This window comes from Phyllostomus hastatus, unplaced genomic scaffold, assembly GCF_019186645.2.
Source record: "Phyllostomus hastatus isolate PE091 unplaced genomic scaffold, TTU_PhHast_1.1 phas_contig_40, whole genome shotgun sequence".
In the NCBI taxonomy this organism is placed as follows: Eukaryota; Metazoa; Chordata; class Mammalia; order Chiroptera; family Phyllostomidae; genus Phyllostomus; species Phyllostomus hastatus.
In genome coordinates this window covers 73068128-73090431 of record NW_025333872.1, presented here as the reverse complement: position 1 = coordinate 73090431, position 22304 = coordinate 73068128, and the positions used below count along the sequence as shown (strand labels likewise).

At 36.1% G+C, this 22304-nt stretch overlaps 1 protein-coding gene across 5 annotated transcripts in view; it reads right to left on the bottom strand.

The window, feature by feature from the left end:
• Positions 1-22304, bottom strand: part of LAMA2 (laminin subunit alpha 2) — a 517841-nt gene that overhangs the window by 78990 nt on the left and 416547 nt on the right. For all 5 annotated transcript variants that reach the window (XM_045842659.1, XM_045842661.1, XM_045842662.1 and 2 more), the window contains 4 exons: positions 22003-22119; positions 21158-21321; positions 19706-19844; positions 8127-8229 (listed from right to left, as the gene is read on the bottom strand). In XM_045842659.1, the coding sequence (XP_045698615.1) occupies positions 8127-8229; positions 19706-19844; positions 21158-21321; positions 22003-22119 (523 nt within the window). The remainder of the gene's footprint in view (positions 1-8126; positions 8230-19705; positions 19845-21157; positions 21322-22002; positions 22120-22304) is intronic.

Sequence of the window (22304 nt, the reverse complement as noted above, 5' to 3'; positions counted from 1 at the left end):
GAGTCCAAACAGCCTTGATTTGACTGTGTGCCCATCCCTTTTAGAGTTCATTATTCTGGGTTGTCAGAGGAACTGAGCAGGCCTCTGGCAGTGGGAGAACAATCTTCATTCACTGGCTTTCATCTGGGAAGAATAGGGAAGGGAAATGAAGATAGAGTACTCTTAACTGTCAGTGTTTTGGATCTGAAGAAGAGTACTGAACATATTAACTAATGATCCACTTCATTCCGTATAAGAGTTTTACAGGCAGGCAGATTAAACCACTGTTATACTACAGCAATATAGACACATAATATTGTTTATTGCATCTGTTTTTAAGTTCCAAGCCAAAGACCTGACCTCACTAAAACACAAAGTGTCAAATATTTCAGCAAAACAAAGCTTTAAAATATCAATGTGCCTATTTCAGTTACTAAAATATTATTTTAATGCTAATTCTTCAAAATATACTATCTAAGAAATTAAGTTTCTCCTTTGTCAATCACAATTTATCTTTTTAAAAACTTATGTTATTTTTATTGTCTGGACTAAAATAAAATCTTTGGAGAGGCTATGAAGGTATACTTTCAGAAATTAAGCCAGTCTGATGATAACTGTGATATTTATATTAATTCCTTGAAAATAGTTAAAGGGCATATCTTTTTATATTAACTTGAAAGTCTTCATCAGTTAAGGAAATGGAATGGCATAAATTTCAGTTCTTAGCTTCTTGATCAGACTTGATTGTTTAAATGATGAAGTATTCAAAACGTTCTGAGATGAAGGATATTCATGAACAGTGAAAAAACATCAAGTTAAAGAGCATCCCTTGGTTTAGACTGTTGTATGTATTCTGATAGCAAACACTGAAGAGATTAGAATTGTGCCAATCATTCTGAAGCAGGACTGATCTGAGAAACATTGTCAGTTCTGTTCTTCAAGTACCAAGGCAGTAATTTTGATCCTCTGTTTTCTGTACTAAAAAGTCAAAATATAAATACTCTGACTGGCCTGATTTCAATGTTTTAGCTATTTGACCCCAATTCCTTCTTAAATCACCCTTTCTTAGGTTCTGGTCATTTTTGGGAGTAGTTTTTAGAATTTCTCAAACCAAGTCTATACACTCTATAGCTCTGTCAACAGAAACAGGGCAGTAGTTGTGTATAGAGAGGGATTCCAGGTTTTAAAATAGAAAACTCACAAAACTACAGTAATGAAAACCTAGAAAAAAAAGAAGCACTTGAGGTGGCTGTAAATGGAAAGATAAATGAAGTGGCATGTACCTATAACCAAATGGGAGGGGAAATGCTTGAGGTCCAGTTTGAAATGTAACATGGCCCAAGAAACAGAATCATTGATAGTTTTTAAAAAAATCCAACCCAATGCTTTTCTTGCAATTTGTGGAGATCAAGAAAAGGATCCAGTTTACAATCCACAGCAACATTTGGTAGAATTTCTCCAATTTCTTCAGCTCTTGGGCCCATTAGCTGCAGCTAAGTCATTCTCTTTACTTTTTCTGTAGGTATCGCACCACTGAATCTCAAAGGCTACCTACACAGCTTCTTCAGCTTTGGTTCCCCCTTTCTGATGCTGTCTCACACATTGGAACGACCAGTATGCAGAACTGGCTTTGACAGAGACAGAAGTCATAAAGTGAGGGGAAAACACAGGGCAGCAAAGGTGGACAGTGCACACGCCCTGACAATATCATTTCCCTTTGGTGCCTGACCATGGACAAGACAGACATACCCGTATTTTTTGGACCATAAGACACACCTAGATTTTAGAGGAGGAAAATAGAGGAAAAATTTTTGAAGCAAAAATATGTGGTAAAATATTTAATAACATAAATAACATCATATTTCACCAATGTAAATGTAAACAGAACTCAACTGCACCATTAATGACCATTATTCCTCCCAAATTTGGAAGGAAAAGAAAAAGAAAAAAAGGGCATCTTATAGTCCAAAAAATACAGTATTTAGAATGAAATTCACTAGACAGAGTTGTAAGTTGCTTCCACTTATAATATATATTTACTCATGTTTTCCATGTTCCTAACACTGTGCTAAATATTAGAGTTTAGTTAAATTAGAACTAATAATATTGAACTCTTCCATGTAATACATCATAATAAAGCTGTTACCAATAATTTCTTTAGTCATTAGTAATGTTTTCTTTTCCAAAACTTTAGCCTTTAGAAAAAGCAGTGTAGTGCCATGAAATCAATAAGGTTGTAGAGTCGGAAGATGTGAGTTAAAATGCCTTCTATCCCTTACCTTTTACATGGATCAAATGAAAATAACACCTGCCTTCATATGACTGATATGAGAAATCAATGGTAGGATATATAAGAAAGCACTGGGTTTATCATAGGCAGTTAGTAAATGGTAACAAAATAATTCGCAGTAGTTTGATAATTCACATTGGTTTGATAATTGCCCTGGTGTATTGGCCAGTTCTCAATAATGCTATCTATAGTTCACCTTCTACTTTATTTAAACTTCATGGTCCAGAACTAATTTTGCTTATTTCTCTTTTATAGTTTCTAAACATATGTATATGGTCCTCATTTTCAACTAAAAACAAGAGTGGCATTTTCAGATTTAGCAGAAATACTTTAGTTGACTATTCAAAATCATCTAATTAAGTTCTTCAAATGAAATTTTATTTTGTCTTAATATGAACAGGGCACAAATAAATACTTTGAGAAAATTCCTCATTTACAAGGGTGAAATTTGTAGACCTGCTATTAATTTTGAAAGTTTCTGGTTAAATATACTCAACCACCAAATTGCCATCTAGATAACATTTTGCAATAAACTTTTTCATTTCCATGACATTTGTCTTATTATGAACCACTACTTGTATAGACTCATTATCACTTCCTATTTGCTCCTTTACAAAAAAATGAAGAAAGATTCTCTCTTTAGAATTTCTTTGTAAAACAAAATTTAATTAATCCATATAACTTCTGTTTCCTACAAATGTGCTTCATTTTTTTTTCCAGACCCTCTTTTCAGAAGGGAGAATAGGTTAATCTCTGCAGTGATTCTACCTGTAGTTCTGAAGCAGAAAGTCTGGAATAGGTCAAGGATCTATATGGGATCACCTGGAAACCTTGATTTTGACCTTCCTGGTAATGAGGAACTCCTTCTACTCTCAGGTATTCATCCACTTATTCACTCACTTATCAAACATTTGTTGGGGCCATGAATGTTAATGTGTCACCTTCTGGACTATGGCAGAAGCCCAGAGTTTTTGTCCAGCAGTGGTTAAAAACACCAACTTTGGAGCCAGACTATTCTGGGCTAAAGTATTGTCTCTACTACATAAATGCAGCTTACTCAAACTGTTAATATTTCAACTTACATGACTGTTTTTACATACTACAGGCAGCCAACTTTACTGAATTATATGACTACTCTTTATAACTTATTAATTTCCTTATAATACATTATATTTTTACTTTTGAATATTTTAAAAACATACAAAGGTACAATTTCCCTCAAGCCACTTTACTATAACTTTTCAATGTCTATAGTCCTTTGTCTTCTTAATACTGAGACTTCTAAAGAGCCTGCTGCCTAAGTCAGTGCTATGATCTGAACCAGGCTCCTGAGATATGCACAGAAGCAATAGCAGCTGTGCGAGGAATAAAGCTGGGTGAAATCGAGAGCTGCAAGTCTGTGCCAAGACACCTGTCAATACATTTGACAAGGCTGCCACACTGTCTTTCCACCTTTTGTACGTCTTACCCTCCTTCATGTCATTCCTCTGCTTCCCTTTCTCCAGTTACTGTCATGAGACTGGGACGTGTCCTATCTCTGACTGTCTCTTTTCCCTGACTTGTGTGCTAGAGTGACCATGCCTGGAGACCTCTGAGATTGCTTAATGTGTTCATACAGACAGATGTTACTAAGAAACTCTGTCGTGATCCAAAAGTGCCAAATTAGACCTTGTTCAACATGGGCGCAGGGTCTGACAGGCCCTCAATAACTGTTTCACTGCAACTGAATATGTTCTTCCTCCCAGTGGAGGGTCATAGGAGGAAGCCTGAGGAGAGGAGGGAAGGACACTTGTCTGTGGCAGGATATTGAAAGACTTAAGACATTAAGGGAGAGGGAAGTCCTCTCTTCAGCCAGTGGGATGAGAAATCAAAATGACCAGACATCAGAACTGCATATGGCTCCTCTCGGACAAGCTCTAAAGCCTGGCAGTGTGTCTGCAGGTCTGTTTTGCTTTGGTCAGCAAGGTACTCTAAAGGAGACTGAATTTGAACGCTGTTAAGTAAGACAAGTACCCTTTGGTTTCAGTAGTTCTCACCTTTCCGTGTTTGCCAGTTAGTATTTTGCCACTTTCCATTTTAATTCCTAAAGTGAGTCTGACCTAGTTTTATTTTCTTTATTTTCTCTATTTACACTCCAACAGAGGAACTCCTGATACAACTCTGTATCAGGAATCAGCAATTTCTACTAAAGAGCATTGCTCTGTTCCCTGGACTGTGGTAGGCTTGAGGATACTTGAGGATACTTGATTTCACCCATACATTCCAAAAAACTTTCTTTTTTTTAATCAATGGGACAGATCTTGTTTGTCTTTCACCTGCTTACTTATGGAAAGTCTCACTCTGGCAAATGGTAGTATATGAATTCAAAAGGAGTGGACCTTTAATGATAAGAGAATGCCTCAGCCAAAATTTAACCTGTGTATCATACTTTGGTTTAACATCACCACGGTATTTCTGTTTACTCTCCTTTTGTAATCTAAAATAATGACACGGAAACTTAACAGGTCAGAAATTGCAAGTGCATTACATGCATGATTACAGAACCTTTCTGATATAACTGTCTGGACTGAGTGACTGAGTGTTTGGAGGATCACAGTATAGCAGGAAAATATTGATTTCCTGGATAAAAAATTAATGTTGCAATAATTTTGGTGCTGTTCTCTGCTGGACAGCACTGCATGTGAGGCAAGCTGCTGATTCAATATTTTTGGGTGTGGGAATAGATATTTGTATCTCATGTGAGTGTCATCTATTTCAAAGACATGTTATCTGTTTGTTCCTAAGTAATTAAATAATTTCACTTAATTTGGGCAAAGACAAACATTCAGGATAAATTAAGAAGTAAATAAAATTGAAAAGTTACTCTATATATGATAAAGTATATACCGTAAAATCTTAGTATTCTCAGACTTGTAATACACTGTCCTCAATTTCACCCCTTGCCCTGTGTTGGAAACTACCCTTCCAGGTTTCAGAAGCTGTAACCCCCCATGGCTAAGGCTTAGTAAAAAGATCTTGGGACCATAAGCCACTAAGGAGACAAAGCCTGTTTTCCCAGCAGGGGTGCCACCTCTGCCCCCTTTACTTCACCCTGCTTGGCCCCGGTGGATGACTGGTTAGCCAATGATGGGAAAGATTCCTCAAGGGAGGGACAACCTAAGATAGGAAGGTCATGATGGGGCCATCAAGGAAGGACTTGGGGGGCTATAGAAAAAATGGGTGATAGGCCCTCACCCCTTGGCTTTGACATAGCCTTAGTCCTCATTCTGCCTGTAAAAAATCTCCTCAACTCTTGGCTGCCTTACCTCCAGTGCCTGACTTAAGCCTGAAACAATGCTGGAGGGCAGTGCAGCCCTGGGCAGGAATGGGTGGTTCCCCAGGACAATCAGGCCTAAGAAAGAATGCATAAAATCCTGTGAAACCTGCTTTGCTAAGAGTGCCCTCAATTTTCTGATAAGGGTCCAAGCATAAAATGAGTTTCTTTCTCAAAGTTTTATGGCCCTTTGGCAATCTGTCCCTGACTCAGAATAAGCCCTCATAGTTCTTGGAATATTATCTATTGCTTGATCATTACTGCCTGACAATGATTGATGAGCTTTACACCCTGTATTCCTATGCAAATTAGACCCAATAAAAGCCCATTGAGGAATAGGCTCAAGGCCTTTCTCCTCTGAGAAACTGGCCACATTTCCTCCCCAAGCAGATCAAGCCTTGGTAGACTTATTCTCATTCATGCGGACTGGGTGGGAGGGGCCTCTGTGGGTGGAGCCCCCCACATCCTGTTCATATTGTATAAGAATCTCAACTGGCTATTATATTGACAAAATCTCTTGTCAATCTGAAAAGTAATGTTAATTCATCTCCTAACTCTTACGGTCCTCAATTGTACCAAGCCCCATATCCATCAACAAAACTATTTTTGTCTCCACAGACATTCAGTCAGCACAATCTGAACTTCAAATCTAACTTCAAATCTGAAATGAACAAAAGGGCAGATTCACTTTTAACAAATGTATATGCAAAAATTAAAAGCCAAACAAATTGCTCCCGGCAAGTCCAGACTCTCTCAAGGCAAGAACGGCACGAAAATGGCCAGAAAGCAGCATTAAGTCTAAAGTTTTGTGACTAAAGCGCACAGACCGACTGGACTGGACTGAATTGAACTGAGTAAAACATTAGGAATATGGAGGATATACCTTGTACTGGCCTCACAATTTTTATTCCTTCTAACTTGAGGCGCCATAGAGAGAGAAATGACTAAACCTCTATTTTAATAGCTGCTGTCAAGAGTGTTGCTCTGTGGGCTTATTTCAGCAGCTCCTGGTGGTGATGTATGGCATTTCCCTGATTAACAGCCATTGTATAACTTCTGTAATTGGCCACAAATCAGAGGAATGTCATAATGTAGCAAGAAAACATTCCCATCTTTGTCAGAGGTTGGCTTGGATTTCTGGAGGAATTATGACTTGAGTAGTTTGTGGGTTTCATTACTTTAAATAATGTACTACCTGAAGTACAAAAAAGGACATTTAAACTAATGAACATTTCTGTCTCCTAACTTGTTCTACAAATCCTACCCTTAGATTTATTTTTTTCTTGAAAAAATCCCTAAAAAGAAAATTATTTCTTCATTTTTATAATAGAGGCGAGGACAGGGCAGGGAGCAGGTTGAGGTAACGGAGGCATTCTCAAGTGTAAAATTTGAAGGGGCACCAAAAAACTCAGTATTCAAGATAAAATGACTTTGACATACTTAAAAACTGATATTAATTAAAAAAATATCAATGATGAACAGAACATTAAAATCTTAAGTAAAAAATAGGATCTCGCCCTGCACCTGCATGACTCACCTTATGCACCTCACCCTAGCTGCAGCTCCAGCACGGGCGTCGGATAGGGAAAGGTGGCCACAAAGTCATGAGATCAACCCAATTTGTCCAAAAGGAGAACAGGTCTTGGCTCATTATAGTTACTCTTCAGCTTATAATAAGAGCAGTCTGCTGCACAGAATTATGTGTATAGGAAGTCTTGTTTCACCAGTGATACACAGTCCAAAGCATTTTACTATCAAGGTGCCATCTATGCTGGAGACAAAACTTGTAATTCCATAGCCTTTATTGGAGGCCATGGACTATTTGTTTAGAGAAAAACAAATATAAATAAGTATAAAAAAACCCTTTCTCTTTCTAAGGTTAGTAAAGATGGCCACCATTCCTTTATTTAAAAACCATGCTTATTTCCTGATTTGAGCAGTAACTGCAATATTATACATTAGAAGTACCAGTTAAAAAGATCTTGTGTATATCCTCACAAAGATGAAATGTATGCCCATGGTTGCAGTGGTTTGAAGCCTATGAGAAAGATATGATGAACAAAAATGGGGCATGTCATTTAGACAGGGTGTTAGGTTTTCTAGAGAGGATAACATTTGTGCTATATCTTGTAAGTCTGGTAGAAGCTAGTTTGATAAAAAAGAAAGAAGGATGATGAGGCATTTATGCTATATCTGCCTGATTCATTCCTTCGTGACTGACTTCTTGAGAGAGAAGAAAGTAGGATTTTGTGTGGTTAAAATTTTATTACACTTTCATTTAAAAGTTACTAAACTTTAGATATAGATAAAATGATGCTTTAAAAATTAGGTTTAAAATGATAAACTATTACCCGATGCAAGATGAAAGTGAGGACAAAAATACAGTAAAACTGGTGAGATAGTTTACTTGCAAGAAATTCAGATAATAAAAATAATAATAGAAATCATGCTGAAACTATAACATTTTTCTAATCTTGTAATAAGATATCTTACCAATTGTAATTACACTTGACCTGAAAATAATAATAAAAATGGGTCACTAACCTTTTACATTATTTGCTAATTTCTTGGCTTCATTAAGAATCCCGAAGCTTTTCTGAAGAGAACCTTTAGCATCTTCCTTTAATAAACCCTGAGGACCTGTTGCCTGAAGGGAAAAGAAAGAGGCGTCACAGCCAAACCGTAGAATTATGGAGACATATCTAGCACGTAGTTGCTGTACAGAGTTTACTTTCAGGATAGCGTTCTGGACTACAGATTTAGAATAATAAATTAACAGTATGTATTGGTGATTAAAGTTAGCAGACTCTTTATTGGGAGAAGGGGAAGGCCTAGAAGAGAACTCTGAAGATTCCAAAAATTTAAAGGTCATGTATAGAAAGTGAGGCTGGCAAGGTAACTTGAGATTCTGGAGAGGACAAAGTGAGACTATGATAGCATACTATTATGGAAATGAAGAGATAAAGAAGTATCTGAAAGCATGATGGCTGGCAATGTTGCAAGGACGTACCCGGTCAGTGTTATCAAGGGCTGAAGAACAGTCAAGCAAATTAACATCTAAACACATCCACTGACTTTATCCCTAAGCACATTTCACTTGCATCGTGGGGGAAGGGCATTTCCTGTCTCTTAGGTGTTGAAATGAGAAAGAACATCACTCCTTTTCTAAACGCATCTCAAAGTACTATGGCAAAACAAAATCTTCTAAATGACAATCTCTGAACCACAACCATCTCTCAGCATAGTGTATTTGGTGAGCCTTGGATTAAAAGAGGTGACACAAAGATAATAGAATGGTATGGAAAAAGAATAATTTACTTTTAATGTCTAGTTACCCATTTTAATAGCGTTTGCTCCTCAGCAATACATAATACATAGGTATTGTATTACATACAATGCATAATCATTATATAATACATTATACCAAGAGAGAAATCAAATAAGATCTTATGTTACATTTTAAACTGGGAAAGTGTTTCAGGGTGCAGGAAGAGCTAGAGAATGCTAAACACTTACTGCTGAAGTTATAAATCTGAATTCAGGTAACCTCAGACATAAGACTCTTCAAAGATACTTGCAGGGACTTAATAACATTTTTTTCTTGTATCAGTCACATTATTTGAGCATTAAACTAGGAAAGATTACAGAATTTCATACTGTTGTAGTAAAATTTATCTTAAGTTGTTACACCAACAGCTTTCATTTAAATAATCTATTGCTCACAGAACAGATTGATTGCAGAATGCTATGATATCTACAAATGAACATATTAGAAATATCTATATAAATAAAAGGGACATTGTGCATATATATCTAGCATTTGGAAAAGAGATAATAATTCTGGTAAATTATTCTATGGAAAATGAACAGTCTCTTCAATGGAAAACACAGAAATTATTGGTCTTATAGCTTTCCTTGGAAGTTAGATACAATAACACCACATAAGTGGCATTTATCTTGAAAAAAAAAAGCAAGAGTGCCAATGTAAATGGCACGAATCCAATGTACCTTATTAAAAAAAAATAAACCTCAATTACCCACTCAGGTTCTATATTTGTTCCAAATTTATATGCCATTCTTACTTCCTTGGTTATAAGTTTTCTGAATCAAAACAAGTTAGAAAGAAGAAATTACAAAAAAAGGAGGACAAAGAGTCTCTGAATAGGCACTTGAAAACAGCAGAAGTGACAGCTGAGTCTGTGTGACAGGAGGAAAGAGAAAACGCACACGTGAAGAGAAGAGACTTGAGGCTCATGAGCTGGAGTCAGTTTGAGTAGGGACAGAGTAGGTTTTGGGAGATAACTCTGCATCATCACAGTAATAGGGGGCATTCATGAGACTAGATTGAACAGGAGAGAGAGAGCGAGCAGAGAAAGATTTCCTTATAGCCTTGAGGTATGAATGCCTTTGCACAGAAACGATCTGACCAGAAATTAACAGCCAAAATCTTACAGCTAATCTTGGATATGCAAAGTGAGGCATAGGGGGAAAGGAGAGAGAGAGAAAGAGTTGATTTGCTGTGCGTTAGAAAATTAATGCAATGCGGTAGAAAGAGGCTGTATTCTAGGCTGTGGAAATTGTCAAATGACTATGATGTCCAATATCCATTTTTCTCTGCTTTTATTTACATTTGTCAAAAGTTATATTAAGGCATAAATAAACCTGACATATTTACAATTTACGATTTGGTAAGTTTTGACATAAGCTGAAACCATCACCACAAAGTAGAGAACACTTCCATCAGTTCTTTTTACTCCCTTCCTTCTACCCCTCCTGGTCTTCCCCTCATCACCACACAAACACTGATCTGTTTTCCACTGCTACTAGTGATTTATAATATTTTATATCAATGGAATCATCCAGTATGTACTCTTCCTTTGTCTGGCTACTTTCATTAAGTGTAATTATTTTGACATTCACCCATGCTGTGTGTGCATCTGACTTTTCCATGTGAATCTGATTTCTTCTGTTGGTGGGAAAGGAAAACGGGGACACCTTCAATAGGTGTAGAGTTTCAGTTGTGCAAAATGAAAGTCTAGAAATCTGTTGCACAAAAACATGCATAGAGTTGACACTACTGCACTCTTAAAAATACTCATGATGGTAAATTTTATGTTATGTGTCTTCTTCATCACAATAAAAGAGCCTTGAAACCCTCCTCCCTCCAAAAGAAATGTGATCCTTTCTTTTAATTTATATAGATAGGCCCCAATCTAATTATTCATTCACCTGTTGCTGGACATTTGGATTATTTCTAGCTCTAGCTATTCTAAATAGAATATGTATATGAATGTGTACAAACCTCTGTATGAACATATGCCTTCATTTATCTTGAAGTGAACACTACAAGTGGACTGGCTACATGATATGGAAGGTGTATGTTTAAGTTTTTAAGAAACTACTAACCTTTTTCGAAATTTCTTCCAGCAGTTACATTTGCCTACATCTTTGCCAATTCTCCAAGTAGTCAGCATTTTTATATTTTAGACATTCTAATAGGTGTGCACATCATTTTGGTTTTAATTTAAATTTTCCTTGTGAGTAATAATGTTGAACATATTTTCATGTATTTATTTGCCATCTTTTTTGGTGAATTGTTTGTTTAATGTTTAATCTTTAATGAATTGTTTGTTTAATGTTTAATCTTTTGTCCAATGTTTATTGGGTAATTTGTTCTTATTGAGTTTTGAAAGATATTTATGCATAGTCTAAATATAAAGCCTTTATCAAATATGTAACTAACAACTATATTCCCCTAGTTTGCAGCTTGTCTTAGGAAGTGGTTGCATTTGATTTAACATTGTCAAGAATTCTTGTACCCTATACATTTCAAGTTTTTCTAATGTTTTTGTCTGGTTTGCATCAGAGTAACTCGCCTCATAGAATGAGGTGAGACATGTTTCCTCCTCTTCAATTCTCTGAAGAAATTACTATTTTTCCTTAGATATTTATTGGAATTTAATGGAGAAGTCATCTGGAACTGAATCTGTGTGTGTGTGTGTGTGTGTGTGAAGGTTCTTAAGTACAAATTAAATTCTTTAAGGAATTTAAAGGGCTATTTGAGTTATTCATTTGTTTTTAATTGTTTTTTACTGTATTTTTTCCATTACCGTTTATCTCCCTTATGCCCTCTTCCACCTCCTCGTCCTTGCAATTCCCACACTGCTGTCCGAGTCCATGAGGCCTTCCTTCTCAATCCTTTCACCCCCAAGCCCTCCAAGTGCTGTCAATCTGCAGTCTATGAGTCTTTTCTTTTCAAGTTATTTATCTGTGAGTTTTGATAGTTTTGTGATTTTCAAAGAATTTGTCCATTTCATTCAAATTGATGAATTTTTGGCATCAAGTTGTTTATAATATTCTCTTATTAACTTTTACTGTCTGCAGAAACTGTAGGTTTGAAAGTTATTGTTTACTTTCTATAAATGAGGTTTTCACCACTTTTATTCCTGATACTAGATATTGCTGACTTCTCTGAATTTTTTTATTAGTCTGCCTGGATGATTATCAACTTACTGATCTTTCACTGGACCCTTGCACCTTCATCCAGCAACATGGCTGAGCTCTGACTGAAGTCCATCTGCTGATAGACTTCCCTGCTGCTGGTTTCCTATCTTCCTGCATTTATGAATATCTCCTGCCTTTTGCTTCCAGGCACCTTCTCTTTCTTGCATTTCAGGAAGCCAGTGATTTCTTCCTGGATCCTTAGTCAACCACTTCTTGCTCAGATAATAATAGCAATAAGATCAGGAAAGGCAAGGAGGCTCAGAATTTTGATGTGTGGATGAGAGACCAGTATTTCGGTTGAAAAAGACTGTGGAGTTTATAAAGGGCAGGGTGAAGAATTTAAGCTATGAGGTGGATTAGTGTCAATTTCAGAAGAGTGTAAATGTCTGACTGAGGAAACAGGACAATAAACAATGTTGAGCTATTGGACGTTTCTGCGTAGGTGTGCGTGATCAGAGCCTCAGTCCAAGAAGATGAATTATGCAGCTGTGTGGGAGGACAAGGATGCATCTGTTGGCTATTGCAATAGTGTAGTCCACAAAAAAGACAGTTGTAACCTCAGGCAAGGGCAGTGGAAGTGAAATGTTTGGGTTCAAGAGATATGGAGGAATAACACAAGTTGCAATGTTTTGAGAAGCACTCCAAAATATTAAAGGGCTGATGGCATACAAGGGTTACTTATGAGCAGGATACCAACAATCCAGGGTTAAAAGACGAGCCTTTCATATGACAACAGGAACACACTAACGTGTTATGGATGAACAGAACTGTTGCAACTCGTTGGAATTTGGAGAGTTCTTTTCCCAACATCGCCAAGTAAGGCACTGAAGCACATCAGCACTATCAGAACAGGTGATGAAGAAGCATTTTCCAAGCTAATTATACTTCATACATATTCATAAGCATCACATCTGAGTTTCTGAGCTGTGTCTACAGCATATGTGAAATATAAATGAGGTTTTTAGAGTTGCAAGACATGTTTCTTTTTTTAGAGATTGTATTTTTGTAAGTTCTCTCTGTGTGTATATATGTATGTATACATTATATATAAATTAGATAAAAACTTACCGAATCACACATAGTAAAATATTATTATATATAAATCATTGTATGTTTTGTTAGTAATCATTTATAGAAAATGTGAAATAATATAAGATAATTAAAGAAGGAATGATATAGACAAATATGTCTAGAAAGTTTTAACAGAGGGTTTGGCACTTAAATAGCTTTTACTACATCTTAGTTTTGTTCTTCTTACAATTTATTAAATATTTATAGTGACTTTTGTTAAAGCATCATGTCACTGATTAATAGATGAATGAATTGATTAATTTACCCCACAAAAATTTTTAGCAGTCTCAAGAGTAAGCTCTGATTATTCGAAGATGGAAAGACTCTGCCCTTCCCCATGGAACTAGAGTGAAATGGAAAGAAAAGCAAAAAAGTCCTTTACAAAGAAGATGATCACTGCCATAATGGAGCACAGAGATATCTAAGTATTGTCAGAGGGGCTCTGTTTGGAGAAGATGTGAGGATAAGACCTGAAGGTAAGTTTTCAGGATGGTAAACCTGCACCCCAGTGATTTATTACTTAAATAAGTAAATTTGAAAGTTATTGTTTACTTTCTATTCATTTTTAAATTGGCCCTCAAATAACTTCTTAATAGAGCTAAATTTTCTAAATTCATTGAAAGAGTTGGCTCTAAGGAGAGATGCAGAATATTTCTTTTTGGTTTTGTTTGAGGGTTTTTTGTTTTTGTTTTTTTTTTCTTTTTAAAGAAAGTAGTAACTGAATATTGAACAGAATGATTTATGACCTATCCATTATGAGATAATTTTTTTAGAACATGAGTCTTGAACATTTCTGAAGAAAATAATATGCTGAGATAATATATAACTTATATGATTTTAAATTTAAAATCCTTTAAAAAGATTTTATATATTTATTTTAGAGAGGGGAAGGGAGGGAGAAAGAGAGGAAGAAAAGCATCAGTGTGCTATTGCCTCTCACATGCCCCTCACTGGGGACCCAGGCATGTACCTTGACTGGGAATCGAACTGGAGATACTTTGATTTGCAGGCTGGCACTTGATCACTGAGCCACATGAGCTAGGGCTAAATTTAGAATCTTCTTAATAAAGAAAACATTTCAAAATGTGCAGGGGTATATGTAAGGGTGGTCATTAGCTGCAATGTGTTTATGTAATATATAAATGAAAGAAATTTATATTTGGTATGTTAGACTGTTGATAAAAATCAGGGAGAACTTTCTTACTATAATAAAATTCTCAGAAGAAATGGTAGAATCTAGATTATATACATTCTAAAAATTTAAGAATATAAAAAATGTGCATGTAATATTGATATATTAAGCTATAAAAACAGATAAAATTACCCATTTGTATGTAAACTATTTTCATAAGAAATGTGTGGACAGATAAACAACATTTTTAAAAGTATTTGTGTTTGGTGGGACTACACACATTTTCTCTTTTCTCCCCCTTACTTGTCTGTATTTCCTATTTTTCTGTAACAGACACAAACTGTTTTTGTAATAATTAAAAAAGTCATACAAAATTTTAAAATAAGAAAGTAACTGTGCATTGATTTTAAATGTATTTTACTATAACTTATATTTCAAAACTGCTACAGGATAGTAAACTAAAATAGGGAATAAAAGGGAGTCAAGAAAGAAGTAAGTTTGTGATTATAAACAGATTAAAAATACTTTTTGTGTTAAAAATAGAATTTAATGCAGGTTGTTTGAAGCATATGTCTTCCTGTGATACTTTGATATAATAAAACAACATTAACCAAACACTAACCCAATCACTAAAGCAATTGTGATTAACTGATAAAGTGATTAACCGATAAAGCGATAAAGTGATTAACCAAACCAATCACTAAAGAAAGAGAAGAAAATAGGAAAGAAACAAGCCACAGTGCTGGCCTTGGTCCAAAACCTGTGGAAAGGCTGTAGATCCCAGCATTGCACACTACGTCCTAAAGTGGGAGAGGGATTAGACAAGTCTCTGAAGAGTGAAAGGAACTTAGCGCAGAAAGGGGACTTGGGGACAAAATAGGAAATCCTCAAAATCATGAAAATTTGGTATTAGTGACTGAGTATTCAGCTAGATGAGAACACTGAAAAAGACAACCAAAGGAAGGTTTGGAAATCTGTAACTAAGTGAGAACGGGTTTCCACCCACGGTGGCACGCCAGCCATTGCTCTGGTACACGCGCACGCCACTCGATGGCTGCAGAGGCAGGGACCGGAAGAGCTGTTGGGGGGAGGGTGGGCGGGCAGCACAAGGACTCTTGATTTTGAGTAAAGGCAGTAAAGAAGTGCCTGCCGAGTTACACAGCATCCTCAGAAGGCACAGGTTTTCCTTCCAGTTAATGTCCAGAATCAAACTCAACATGGTGATTTTTCCTCCTAATTATTCCACTGCAGGGGGAAATCCTAAATAGCAGATTTCTGTTGCATTGTAGCACCATCCCAAAGAGTTTCTGAGTCCTGACTAATGACACACACTTTGAGTTTTAACATTTGGTGTCCTGCATTTTCAAATATGTCTAGTGCTGCATCATTAATAGCAGTTTGCTTCTCTGTTTCCAATAGATTTTTTCAAGTTGAGTCAAACGAGTGTACCCCGTACAAAGAAAATCACTAAAGTCAGGGTGGCTTAATGAACACTGTTTTCCTACACAGATTATTCAATATTTCTTTAGGTTGCTTAGATCCTCACTGACTTTTTCATAGTTGTTATTATTGTGTGAATCACTCGGTTTGTAGATAAGTTGCTGAATTGTTGATGTAGAAGAAGAAATGCTCACTAGCTTTCTTAGCAAATTCAATTATATCAATTATGCATTTATATCATTTTGCCATTAATACTACACTGGTATAAAATTAAAATGCCAGTGATTATAGATATTAATAAGAAGTCAACATTACTGTTTGGCTTTCAAGTAGTGGAGGACAGGATAAAATAGAAGGTGTGTGGGGATTAAAGTTTACAGCCTGAATGACTACATGAGTATTTCATGGGGCCTTTTGAATGTACTATGTACTCTGCCAATATTTGCCCAGTTCTCTATGTAGGATTTAAAAACTCAAAAATGACCTTGCAAGGGTTTTTTATGCATTTTGGTTCATCCAATTACACAAAGTAAATATTAAATAAGACAGACTGAAGAGATTACATTACCATATTTCTAAATAAACACTTATTAGAAATGCCTTAATGTTTAATCATATGTAATGTTTAAACAAGATTTATAGTGTTTAACTATATGATTTATTAACCAACAGCAGTGATGTCAGAAGAATCTTGTTACATAAGGACTCAAAGACTAATAAAAATATTAGAAATGATATTAATAATATTAAAGAAAAGGATAATAGGAATGAAAAGAAAATTTACAATAAAGGGAAAATGAATTATGTAGGTAAAGGTTGGAAAGCATTTCTATTAGCATGATAAATAACAAACAAATGATTATTACAGGTTTGAGGGCAAGTTAGAATTCTGTTCATCTCTGATTACCCTGTGGGTTGTGTTTCCTAATGGCATTTACACAGTAAGTACATTAAATGTGTGGTTAAAAATTTTAAAGATAAATTGAAAATGTGTGTATGCTTAGTATATCATATTTATCAATAAATAGTTCATAAGCATCTTTTATTAGCATCCTAACTGATAAGAGAAAGATATGAACTGGTGTGATTGAAGATTAAACATTAAATTAGATGAAAAAATTAAGTTCTAAGCTCGGGAGAGTATATTATAGGAATTAAGCTGAGGGAGGGATCAGGATGGACTGTAAGATGTGCTAAAATTTAAGACAGGTCCTCTAATTCCCCAATTCAGATATGCTATCTTTTTCCCCCAATTTGATTTCAGAAATTCCAGCATACCACTATAGAACCTAACTGTTACCAATTAAAAAAATCCTACATGACATCTGTATTCAAAGAGATATATAGACATTGCCACAAACTAAATAGTGAAAGCAATTTTATTTTTCTTTTGAAACGTTCTTCTCTTCAACTTTTTTATCTTTTGTGGAAATATAAATATCTTGCCAATTCTGAAAATCTAGAGCATATTAGCCATTCTAGACTCCAGCATCAGCTTTTGGAGATGGGAGGAGTAATCTACATTTAGTGGTCACCTGCTATATATCACTCCATATGTTAACTCTATGAAAATCATGGACTATTGTGTGTTGAATAGTGAGAGTGAAACACTCAGGGGGTCATTTGTGGTTATCCATGTTTCTGTCCACTGGGGGGTCTATTGTCAGCTTAAATTTTATTTCTGGAGATATTCTTTTCTGGGAAATGGAAGTAGAAATAAAACAAAACATCACGGTCACCAAGGTATGAAACGGTGGCAGCCACCATAGGAGCAGATTGCACAGAGCAAGCAAGAGACTAGATAAAATGGGGTCTCTACTATGCAGGAGGGGTTAGTGGGAACTAAAACTCTGATGGAGTAAAGAGAAGATAAAGGAAAGTGTGTGACTCCACCAGGGGACTTGTCCCTTTAACAGGGTGGACACTTCTTCTAACCACACTGACATAAGCCTTTAGACACTTACTCCCCTTCCGTCCTTAGCACTTGTACACTCGTGTTGTTGAGTGGGGATGAGTTAGGAAGGTGTCCCAGAGAATCTGAAAAAGGTCAGGCCTCAGAAACGACAGATAAAGTAGAGGATGCCAGTCATTCCTGGAAATAAAGATGGATCATTCACTGCAAGTCATCTGATGGCACTGAGGGCCCCTCACTCCTCCACTCTTGCACAGAGCAACCTTATATCAAGCGTGCCCAACCTTTCCCAACTGAAACCATCCTTTTCTGGGGCAGGTCAGTCTTCTTTGTGTTTGCCATTAGCCATTTAATAAACCAGTGGTTCCCTATAGCACTTACTTTGTAATTTTTCATACATGTAATTATTTTCACACGGTTTACGGTAAGAAGGGATCATGCTAACAAGGGGACATGCTGCACTGCATTATGACCATCCTGGCTCTGTGTCTGAAGTGGGCTAGCCTATCACACATAAACATAGTGGTGAGGAAAAGTGCATATCTCATGCAAGCATAAAATTGGGACTCTCCCAAGTATAAAGTGGTAGTATTAACTTGGGGTGAAATTAAAGAGCTCTTTAACATAAAATGTTAAAAAGTGTACAAGGCTAAAACAATGACAATAGTGAGATTAAGATTTTTAATGGTACAAGAGATTGTAAAAGGCATGAAAAATGCCAGTTAGAATGACATTCACTCTTTCATCATTCATTCACAAGTGCCTACTATTTGCCAGGCACTGTGTTTGATGCTGAAAATGGTCATCCAGTAAAGTATAGGTCAGATGAAAATGAACTTAGAAATTAGGGTCTTTAAAATAGAAAATTATCTATGAGAAGATGGATAAAGAATCTAGTTTGGATTTAAAAAATAGATTGATTTTCAAAGGATTACTAAGCATAGGGAAGTTTCTGCAATAATTGTATCACTATTTTGAATAAGAAAGAAACAGAATGTAATGGCAGTAATGGAACTCATTCCAGAGAAAACTAAACAGTAATAATTGCTGAAGGAGTATAATGTTTTCATTATGACCACAACATAAATGTTTTAAAATTGTGGTGAATAACTCTAATATCCCTGAGATCCAAAAAGCATTTGTGACCAATACCAAAGCAAAAAAACCACAAAACTGATCTGTTTCTTTAACACCAATTATTTATGCATATTTCATTCAGAGTCAAATGTTGATTTGGGTTATTTTTTTCCTGAAATTTTGATGTATCAAGGAGATACATCAAAAAAGGAGATAGTTCCTTTTATGTGAAACTAAAGGAGTAAATAATGGTTATGCACACTTTGACTCAACATGTGCTTCCTATCGCATATTTTTGACCTAAAATATTAGTACCATGACTTATCACGTGACTTATTTACAAAATGTTGCCCCATGTAAAGGATGAAGATTTCTTGCTGTTGAAGACACTCAGATAATGTGCTATATACTTGTAGCCCTGAAACTCTAAAATTTTAGTTTCAAGTTTATTTTGAACAATGACAGCAGCTAAGGGTGGCTTTGAAAGCAACAGTTTCAATTAATAAAAATTGTATAAATATTTTAGAAGCATATGATCTGATGCATTTTGTAACAGATGCACTTTATAGTCAAACTTCACAGGTAAGCAATTTGTGTGTGACTATAAGCAATGTCTTAATTTTCAAAGCACTTTAGCACTGATGGCATGTGGAATAATAGTAACAAATTTCATTGTCCAATATCTTATGTTTGACTATTTTTCTTCTGTGATTAGGTGGAACAGACCTACTTGGCATTTGTCGTAATTTTAAGACCTTTATCAGTACTAAATAGAGATGACAGAGAATTCTGCTGTGATTACAGTACCCAGAGAGTTTATTTTGGATAACATGTAAAAGAAACCTTTGGAAATAATTCAAAACGAAGATTCTATTTCACTGGGATTTTCCAAAAGAAAACAACATTCAGAGTTGAGAAATTTAGTTTAGGTACTTCTTCAAACAGATGGACCTCCATTCTCAGTACATAACATTATTTGTTGCTTACCAGTTTTGTAGCTTCTTGTGCAAGACCTTTGGCTTCTTTGGCAATTTTCTCAGCTTCATCAATATAGTCCTTAATATTGGTGTAAGCTTTGAAGGCTGCCGTGGCATTGAAGGAGATGTTCTTAGCCTCATCAAGGATTCTGTTGGGATTACCCCAAAAAAGAACATCGGAGCAGGTAGTCAAATGAAGAGCACCCTACTTAAAACAAATATGGTTCCCAAGCAACCATGGCCAATAGAATTATGATAATTTACACATCATAGTGGGCTACCTACTTACTGCATTATGTTATACTTTTCAATTTAAACACAGCTTTCTAAAACATTCAGCTATGAAAGCTTATATTACTGGCAGATCGTTACATATGCATAGCGTCCCCCAAAGCTTCTGTAACCGTGTACATCATGCAAGTGTGTGCAGCAAGATGCTCCTTCGTATCATTTGTAAAGAATGCTACACATTTCAGAGCACTTGTACCACATTTCATCAAATGGAATTTTATGGAATAAATTTCATCAAATCTCTCTAGGGCAGGTGTATTTTTCTGATGAGAATAAATGACTGTCAGAGGTTAAATAGTTTGTCTCAGGTCACCTGTCCAACACGTTGCCAATTAAGGGCTTGAGTCAGCATCTGCTGACTTCTAGTTTACTGATCCATCTACTGCCCTTTATGCTAAATTGGCAAAAGTTTGTTATAAAATGAACTGTGCATGAATTATGGGCCTTCAAACATTAATATTTTCCTTTGTATCACTGAGTATTACATAGTGGAACAGAACACTACACGTCATATATGAAATACAGATTTGTTTGGGAAAATTATTCTTCGGGCTAATAACACCTCTATAATTGTAGGGAAGCACACCAGTTTTACTTAGAAGGCTGTTCATAAATCAGACACACCTCCCCACTTGCCTCTCCCTCCTTTGACCCACATGAGAATCCCAGCTCTAGTGAGCTGTTATTTCACAGAGGAATATATCGTGTCTCCCTGGAGTCTGAAAATAAAAAATGACTTAACGAGTATGCATGGGGCCACATTTTCAAAAGCCACCCTTTAAACCATAGATAGTTTTGGTTTCATTAAAAATATAAAACTGAAACTTGCAGCAGACTGTGTGCTTATACATTATTATTTAAAATGCTAATAACGCAACGGTTCTGTTCTCTAATGAAGAACAAAGCCACGTCTTCTAAGCGTGGCCTGGGGCTGTGTTCACTCCCTGCCCAGCCACACTGGAATCCACTTTTAGCTCAGATGTTTGATGCTGCTCCAGTGGGGCTCTGTCCAGACCATCCTAATTAGGCTCTTCCACAGAGAGGCCACGTAGCTCGTGTGCTCATAATTACAGAAATCAAGATTTGAAAGCAATTCTCTACCATTTCTGAGAGTCAGAACCGTTGGACGAGTGTCAGGATGCACAGACATTTCCAACAACAGATGACATACCCATCAAGGACAGCAGATGAGTCATTCAGCTGAGCGGCATGGCTCTCAGCCTGGGACACCCTCTCAGCAAGCTTCCTGTCTTTCATTTCTTGGGAGAGGTCATCTATTTTATCTTTCAGCTCCTCAGACATGGGTGGTAATTTAGTTTGAATGTCTTTAACATACTGTTACAGAAAGAAAAAAGGGTATTTTGAGAAACTGAATCCAAGCCTTTTCTCATTTACTAATTAGTCTCTGAGATAAAATTACACATCTTTAATTTTTTATGAAACTTCAAATTTACCAACATAGCAAAAAGAAAATAGAGAATAAAAGTTGTTATTTAATGAGATTAGAAAATACGCAATTTACATCAAGAAGAACCTACCTTTAAAAAAATACTGCTTCACAGGTATAAATGCTTAAATGATCCTCATTAGAATCTTTTAGACCATTTGTTTTTATTACCATATATTAGTGTCTACTGCATTAGACAGTATGTTAAAAAGTCTGTTTGTAGATTTGCATTTCTCTTTTAACTAATGTTACATGAATACTGAGACAGATTGTAAGTGCTGTCCTAGCAATAAGTAATATCTTTCAGTGTGGAAAAAATACAGGTGTGTGGGAGCGGATGAGAACCCTCACACAGACATCCTTATCTACTGGAGAACAATAGGAAGTTCTAACTGTTGCCAGTAGGTGGGCTGGGTCACAATACAAAAATGCAAAAATAACTTTTCACCCACAAGACAAAAAAACATGAGCATTTGCTTACATTACTGAGATTTCTCATTGATTCCCATTTGTGAAAGCCCACATCATTACCATCTTTCTTTTTACTTTAGGTTTTATCAAATACTCACGTCTATGCCTGAGTTGATTTCATCTGCAAGACGGTTGGCCTCATCAAGTATGTCTTTGCCTTCTTTTAAAGTGTTCTCAGTTTGTCGTCTGCCACTTTCAATAGCCTCTTTCTTTTTCTGTAGTACAGTATGAACAAAACATCAGAACGCCTTCGGGGAAAACCCTATGAAGCCCGAGTTCCTGACTTCCCTGAGCTGTCTAACAGAGCCATGGCAAACACGGTATGCCATGTGGACAATGAGGCCAGGTAAGAGTAATGCAAACCACTCAGCCAATCTTCCAAGGGTTATTTTACTTAAAT